The sequence below is a fragment of the Aquarana catesbeiana genome, linkage group LG10 (genome assembly GCF_042186555.1).
Source record: "Aquarana catesbeiana isolate 2022-GZ linkage group LG10, ASM4218655v1, whole genome shotgun sequence".
NCBI lineage: Eukaryota > Metazoa > Chordata > Amphibia > Anura > Ranidae > Aquarana > Aquarana catesbeiana.
The window spans coordinates 262830931-262839654 of record NC_133333.1 but is presented as its reverse complement, the minus strand read 5'-3'; the positions used below and the strand labels follow the sequence as shown (position 1 = coordinate 262839654).

The window sequence follows — 8724 nt, the reverse complement described above, 5'->3', positions numbered from 1 at the left end:
AGATCTCGGGGTGATGATGGGGGGACAGATCTCGGGGTGATGATGGGGGGGACAGATCTCGGGGTGATGATGGGGACAGATCTCGGGGTGATGATGGGGGGGACAGATCTCGGGGTGATGATGGGGACAGATCTCGGGGTGATGACAGTGATGGGGGGACAGATCTCGGGGTGATAATAGTGATGGGGGGACAGATCTCGGGGTGATGATGGGGGGGACAGATCTCGGGGTGATGATGGGGACAGATCTCGGGGTGATGATAGTGATGGGGGGGACAGATCTCGGGGTGATGACAGTGATGGGGGGACAGATCTCGGGGTGATGATGGTGATGGGGGGACACATCTCGGGGTGATGACAGTGATGGGGGGACAGATCTCGGGGTGATGATGGTGATGGGGGGACACATCTCGGGGTGATGACAGTGATGGGGGGACAGATCTCGGGGTGATAATAGTGATGGGGGGACAGATCTCGGGGTGATGATGGGGGGGACAGATCTCGGGGTGATGATGGGGACAGATCTCGGGGTGATGATAGTGATGGGGGGGACAGATCTCGGGGTGATGACAGTGATGGGGGGGACAGATCTCGGGGTGATAATAGTGATGGGGGGACAGATCTCGGGGTGATAATAGTGATGGGGGGACAGATCTCGGGGTGATAATAGTGATGGGGGGGGACAGATCTCGGGGTGATAGATCTCGGGGTGATGATGGTGATGGGGGGGACAGATCTCGGGGTGATAATAGTGATGGGGGGACAGATCTCGGGGTGATGATGGGGACAGATCTCGGGGTGATGATGGTGATGGGGGGGACAGATCTCGGGGTGATAATAGTGATGGGGGACAGATCTCGGGGTGATAATAGTGATGGGGGACAGATCTCGGGGTGATGACAGTGATGGGGAGGGACAGATCTCGGGGTGATGACAGTGATTGGGAGACAGATTTCGGGGTGATGATGGTGATGGGGGGGGGACAGATCTCGGGGTGATGATGGTGATGGGGGGGACAGATCTCGGGGTGATGACAGTGATGGGGAGACAGATCTCGGGGTGATGATGGTGATGGGGAGACAGATCTCGGGGTGATGACAGTGATGGGGGGGACAGATCTCGGGGTGATGATGGTGATGGGGGGGACAGATCTCGGGGTGATGACAGTGATGGGGAGACAGATTTCGGGGTGATGACAGTGATGGGGAGACAGATCTCGGGGTGATGATGGTGATGGGGGGGACAGATCTCGGGGTGATGACAGTGATGGGGAGACAGATTTCGGGGTGATGATGGTGATGGGGGGAACAGATCTCGGGGTGATGATGGTGATGGGGGGGACAGATCTCGGGGTGATGATGGTGATGGGGGGGACAGATCTCGGGGTGATGATGGTGATGGGGGGGACAGATCTCGGGGTGATGACAGTGATGGGGAGACAGATCTCGGGGTGATGATGGTGATGGGGGGGACAGATCTCGGGGTGATGACAGTGATGGGGAGACAGATCTCGGGGTGATGATGGTGATGGGGGGGGACAGATCTCGGGGTGATGACAGTGATGGGGGGGACAGAATGTCCTCGTCGATCACCAGCCCGGATGTCTGAAGGTTCCTGACAGGGAAGGATTGTATCTCCCGGTACGGAGGAATCCCCTGAGATTTAAGGTGACTCCGGGGTCCTGACCTGTCAGCTTAGGGCCGATCCTGAGATCCCCTCCCCCCGGAAAGCTGTGTAATCCCTATGCTGATCCCTCCAGTCTGAGCTCCGGGAACGTCCCGAATGAAGTGTCATCCTGACTGCCAGCTCAGCGCCTGACGGGGGAGCCGATGCGAGGCGGGGGATTGGTTGTTGGGGGATCAGGGAGATCGGTTGTCAGAGGGGATCGGTTGTCGGAGGGGATCGGTTGTCAGAGGGGATCGGTTGTCGGGGGGGATCGGTTGTTGGGGGAGGGGGGGATCGGTTGTCTGGGGGGGATTGGTTGTCAGGGGGGGATCGGTTGTCTGGGGGGGATTGGTTGTCAGGGGGGGATCGGTTGTTGGGGGAGGGGGGGATCGGTTGTTGGGGGAGGGGGGGATCGGTTGTCTGGGGGGGATTGGTTGTCAGGGGGGGATCGGTTGTTGGGGGAGGGGGGATCGGTTGTCAGAGGGGATCGGTTGTCGGGGGGGATCGGTTGTTGGGGGAGGGGGGGATTGGTTGTCAGGGGGGGATCGGTTGTCAGGGGGGGGGGGGAAATCGGTTGTCAGGGCCAATCCTTTTACTCGGAGGAGAGGCCGAGCGTGGCAGGAAGTCCTCATCGGATGGAGGACGAACGATTCTACACACACAGCTGAGTCTGGGAAAGGTCACAGCGACATGGCAGGAAGACAAGCCCCCCCCCCTCCCCCGCAGTGACAGATCCCTCCACCCCCTCCCCCGCAGTGACAGCCCCCCCTTACCTCTGCGGATTTGGGGGAGCCCCTCTTGCTGCGTTGGCTGGCAGCCCTCTCTTCCTCCAGAGCAGCTGCTATCTCCGGGTTGTCTTCTCCATTGTACCAGACCAGCAGCTCCTCGCCCGGCTCGATTGGCTGAGGAAGGAGAGAGACAGACAGAAGACCAATCAGAGGGCGGCTTGTTAGTGGAGAGTCGCAGGCCGGAGGGTGTGGAGCCTCCAAGCAGCTGCTTCTCTCTGCAACATATTTCCCAACCGACTGACTCACCAAACAGGAAGAGCGAGCGGAGGAGGGGAGGGGGGGAGGGGGGAGGAGAGAGAGGAGGGGGGGGGCTCAGCCTGCAATCCCTCTGCTGGAAGGAGGACTGCAAATCACCGACCCGTCCTGATTGGCTGCCACACTCAGCGACTGAAGCTGCCCATACACGGTCAGAGAAGCGTTCCCTGCGTTCGATCGACTTTCCTTCATTCCGATTCTCAAAATGAAAATTTTTATGTCAAAACAACCCAACACCCAACGACAAATCTACAACGCATGCGTGTGTTAAATGTGAAACTAGATTGTGTCATCGATCGAAGAAAAATCTACCATTTACATTATCGATCGCGCCATTCGCACCCCACCGCACCATTCACACCCCGCCGCGCCATTCGCACCCCACCGCGTCATTCGCACCCCACCGCGTCATTCGCACCCCGCCGCGCCATTCACACCCCACCGCGCCATTCGCACCCCGCCGCGCCATTCACACCCCAACATGTCATTCACACCCCACCGCGTCATTCGCACCCCACCGCGTCATTCGCACCCCACCGCACCATTCGCATCCCGCCGCGTCATTCACACCCCACCGCGCCATTCACACCCCAGCGCGCCATTCACACCCCACCGCACCATTCGCATCCCGCCGCGTCATTCACACCCCAATGCGTTATTCACACCCCAACGCGCCATTTACACCCCAACACGCCATTCGCATCCCGCCGCGTCATTCACACCCCAACGCGTTATTCACACCCCAACGCGCCATTTACACCCCAACACGCCATTCGCATCCCGCCGCGTCATTCACACCCCAACGCGTTATTCACACCCCAACGCGCCATTTACACCCCAACACGCCATTCGCATCCCGCCGCGTCATTCACACCCCAACACGTTATTCACACCCCAACACGCCATTCGCACCCCGCTGCGCCATTCACACCCCACCGATCCATTCACACCCCGCTGCGTCATTCACACCCCGCCTCGTCATTCGCACCCCAACGTGCCATTCACACCCCACCATTCACACCTCGCCGCGTCATTCACACCCCGCCGCGTCATTCACACCCCACCGCGCCATTCGCACCCCACCGCGTCATTCACACCCCACCGCGCCTTTCACACCCCAACGCGTCATTCACACCCCACCGCGTCATTCACACCCCAACGCGTCATTCACACCCCACCGCGTCATTCACACCCCAACGCGTTATTCACACCCCAACGCGCCATTCGCACGCCCGTGTCATTCACAGCCCACCGCGCCATTCGCACGCCCGTGTCATTCGCATGCCCACCGCGTCATTCACAGCCCACCACATCATTCACAGCCCTTCACACGCCCACCGCGTCATTCGTGCACCCACTGCATGCGCATGACGCAGTGTGCAGAGGACGGGGGCTGGCGGTTCAGGAAGTGTGCAGAGGACGGGAGGAGGGGGGCAAAGGAAGTGTGCAGAGGACGGGGGGCTCAGGAAGTGTGCAGAGGAGGGGGGCAAAGGAAGTGTGCAGAGGACGGGGGGCTCAGGAAGTGTGCAGAGGACGGGGGGGGCTCAGGAAGTGTGCAGAGGACGGGGGGGCTCAGGAAGTGTGCAGAGGACGGGGGGGCTCAGGAAGTGTGCAGAGGACGGGGGGGGGGCTCAGGAAGTGTGCAGAGGATGGGGGCAAAGGAAGTGTGCAGAGGATGGGGGGCTCAGGAAGTGTGCAGAGGACGGGGGGGCTCAGGAAGTGTGCAGAGGACGGGGGGGCTCAGGAAGTGTGCAGAGGACGGGGGGCTCAGGAAGTGTGCAAAGGACGGGGGGGCTCAGGAAGTGTGCAGAGGACGGGGGGGGCTCAGGAAGTGTGCAGAGGATGGGGGGGCTCAGGAAGTGTGCAGAGGATGGGGGGGCTCAGAGGTGTGCAGAGGACGGGGGGGCTCAGGAAGTGTGCAGAGGAAGGGGGGCTCAGGAAGTGTGCAGAGGAGGGAGGGCTCAGGAAGTGTGCAGAGGACGGGGGGGCTCAGGAAGTGTGCAGAGGACGGGGGGCTCAGGAAGTGTGCAGAGGAGGGAGGGCTCAGGAAGTGTGCAGAGGAGGGGGGGGGCTCAGGGAGTGTGCAGAGGATGGGGGGGCTCAGGAAGTGTGCAGAGGACGGGGGGGCTCAGGAAGTGTGCAGAGGACGGGGGGCTCAGGAAGTGTGCAGAGGAGGGAGGGCTCAGGAAGTGTGCAGAGGAGGGGGGGGGGCTCAGGGAGTGTGCAGAGGAGGGGGGCTCAGGAAGTGTGCAGAGGAGGGGGGGCTCAGGAAGTGTGCAGAGGAGGGGGGGGCTCAGGAAGTGTGCAGAGGACGAGGGGGGGCATAGGAAGTGTGCAGAGGACGGGGGGGCTTAGGAAGTGTGCAGCGGATGGGGGGTGCTCAGGAAGTGTGCAGAGGATGGGGGGGCAAAGGAAGTGTGCAGAGGATGGGTGGGCTCAGGAAGTGTGCAGAGGACGGGGGCTCAGGAAGTGTGCAGAGGACGGGGGCTCAGGAAGTGTGCAGAGGACGGGGGCTCAGGAAGTGTGCAGAGGACGGGGGCTCAGGAAGTGTGCAGAGGACGGGGGCTCAGGAAGTGTGCAGAGGAGGGGGGGCTCAGGAAGTGTGCAGAGGAGGGGGGCTCAGGAAGTGTGCAGAGGAGGGGGGGCTCAGGAAGTGTGCAGAGGAGGGGGGCTCAGGAAGTGTGCAGAGGACGGGGGGGCTCAGGAAGTGTGCAGAGAGGACGGGGGGGCTCAGGAAGTGTGCAGAGGACGAGGGGGGGGCTCAGGAAGTGTGCAGAGGATGGGGGTGCTCAGGAAGTGTGCAGAGGATGAGGGGGGGGCTCAGGAAGTGTGCAGAGGATGGGGGGGCTCAGGAAGTGTGCAGAGGAAGGGGGGCTCAGGAAGTGTGCAGAGGATGGGGGGGCAAAGGAAGTGTGCAGAGGATGGGGGGGCTCAGGAAGTGTGCAGAGGATGGGGGCTCAGGAAGTGTGCAGAGGAGGGGGGCTCAGGAAGTGTGCAGAGGATGGGGGGGCAAAGGAAGTGTGCAGAGGACGGGGGGCTCAGGAAGTGTGCAGAGGATGGGGGGGCTCAGGAAGTGTGCAGAGGACAGCCCCGGATTTCTGTCAGGTGTGACATCACCACTCTCCGCCCACCAATCCTTGTACTGGTGTGACATCACCAGTCTCCGCCCACCAATCCTTATACAGGTGTGACATCAGCAGTCTCCGCCCACCAATCCTTGTACAGGTGTGACATCAGGGATGATTTGACATTGCTGACATTTGTGGTATATTTATATTGTAGGAGAGTTGGTCTATAGCGGGATGACGTCATATATACGGTTTGGGGGGTGGTCAGATAACAATCCCGGGCGCCTTCTAGAGCTGAATGAAATAAGGACAGAAGAGGTGACCCGGGATGATCCGTCAGCTGCAGGTTGTGATTGGCTTCCTCAGTACAGATGCAAACCCCCGCCACCCAGCATCCACTACAAATGTTTTACTACCGGCCGGTTAAATTATAGAATTTTAATGATCAAAACTGAACTTTGACTTCACATGGAGATCCCTAATGTAAAAGATTAACCGTTTCTTCCTTCCATCAAAGATCACAGGCAGTAATGTCACCCGACTTCCATACTGCACCTCAACTCCAGGAGGACCCCAAAATATACATCCATCCCTTCTACAGACCACCCCCACCTCCATACAGCACTGGCTGCACCTCAACTCCAGGAGGACCCCAAAATATACATCCATCCCTTCTACAGACCACCCCTACCTCCATACAGCACTGGCTGCACCTCAACTCCAGGAGGACCTCAAAATATACATCCATCCCTTCTACAGACCACCCCTACCTCCATACAGCACTGGCTGCACCTCAACTCCAGGAGGACCTCAAAATATACATCCATCCCTTCTACAGACCACCCCTACCTCCATACAGCATGGGCTGCACCTCAACTCCAGGAGGACCCCAAAATATACATCCATCCCTTCTACAGACCACCCCCACCTCCATACAGCACTGGCTGCACCTCAACTCCAGGAGGACCTCAAAATATACATCCATCCCTTCTACAGACCACCCCCACCTCCATACAGCACTGGCTGCACCTCAACTCCAGGAGGACCTCAAAATATACATCCATCCCTTCTACAGACCACCCCTACCTCCATACAGCATGGGCTGCACCTCAACTCCAGGAGGACCCCAAAATATACATCCATCCCTTCTACAGACCACCCCCACCTCCATACAGCACTGGCTGCACCTCAACTCCAGGAGGACCCCAAAATATACATCCATCCCTTCTACAGACCACCCCCACCTCCATACAGCACTGGCTGCACCTCAACTCCAGGAGGACCCCAAAATATACATCCATCCCTTCTACAGACCACCCCCACCTCCATACAGCATGGGCTGCACCTCAACTCCAGGAGGACCCCAAAATATACATCCATCCCTTCTACAGACCACCCCCACCTCCATACAGCATGGGCTGCACCTCAACTCCAGGAGGACCTCAAAATATACATCCATCCCTTCTACAGACCACCCCCACCTCCATACAGCACTGGCTGCACCTCAACTCCAGGAGGACCTCAAAATATACATCCATCCCTTCTACAGACCACCCCCACCTCCATACAGCACTGGCTGCACCTCAACTCCAGGAGGACCCCAAAATATACATCCATCCCTTCTACAGACCACCCCCACCTCCATACAGCACTGGCTGCACCTCAACTCCAGGAGGACCCCAAAAATATACATCCATCCCTTCTACAGACCACCCCCACCTCCATACAGCACTGGCTGCACCTCAACTCCAGGAGGACCCCAAAATATACATCCATCCCTTCTACAGACCACCCCCACCTCCATACAGCACTGGCTGCACCTCAACTCCAGGAGGACCTCAAAATATACATCCATCCCTTCTACAGACCACCCCCACCTCCATACAGCACTGGCTGCACCTCAACTCCAGGAGGACCCCAAAATATACATCCATCCCTTCTACAGACCACCCCCACCTCCATACAGCACTGGCTGCACCTCAACTCCAGGAGGACCCCAAAATATACATCCATCCCTTCTACAGACCACCCCCACCTCCATACAGCACTGGCTGCACCTCAACTCCAGGAGGACCTCAAAATATACATCCATCCCTTCTACAGACCACCCCCACCTCCATACAGCACTGGCTGCACCTCAACTCCAGGAGGACCCCAAAATATACATCCATCCCTTCTACAGACCACCCCCACCTCCATACAGCATGGGCTGCACCTCAACTCCAGGAGGACCCCAAAATATACATCCATCCCTTCTACAGACCACCCCCACCTCCATACAGCATGGGCTGCACCTCAACTCCAGGAGGACCCCAAAATATACATCCATCCCTTCTACAGACCACCCCCACCTCCATACAGCATGGGCTGCACCTCAACTCCAGGAGGACCTTTAAAATATACATCCATCCCTTCTACAGACCACCCCCACCTCCATACAGCATGGGCTGCACCTCAACTCCAGGAGGACCTCAAAATATACATCCATCCCTTCTACAGACCACCCCCACCTCCATACAGCATGGGCTGCACCTCAACTCCAGGAGGATTTTTAAAATATACATCCATCCCTTCTACAGACCACCCCCACCTCCATACAGCACTGGCTGCACCTCAACTCCAGGAGGACCCCAAAATATACGTCCATCCCTTCTACAGACCACCCCCACCTCCATACAGCACTGGCTGCACCTCAACTCCAGGAGGACCCCAAAATATACATCCATCCCTTCTACAGACCACCCCCACCTCCATACAGCATGGGCTGCACCTCAACTCCAGGAGGACCCCAAAATATACATCCATCCCTTCTACAGACCACCCCCACCTCCATACAGCATGGGCTGCACCTCAACTCCAGGAGGACCCCAAAATATACGTCCATCACTTCTACAGACCACCCCCACCTCAATACAGTATGGGCTGCACCTCAACTCCAGGAGAACCCTT

General features: G+C 58.4%; 1 protein-coding gene across 1 annotated transcript in view; it reads right to left on the bottom strand.

Annotated features, from left to right (window-relative positions):
- The window catches only part of PRDM2 (PR/SET domain 2), a gene marked incomplete in the record, with an annotated part of 84192 nt that overhangs the window by 39903 nt on the left and 35565 nt on the right, over nt 1-8724 (bottom strand). Inside the window, 1 exon segment of the mRNA XM_073603736.1 lies at nt 2444-2566. Within this exon segment, the coding sequence (XP_073459837.1) occupies nt 2444-2566 (123 nt within the window).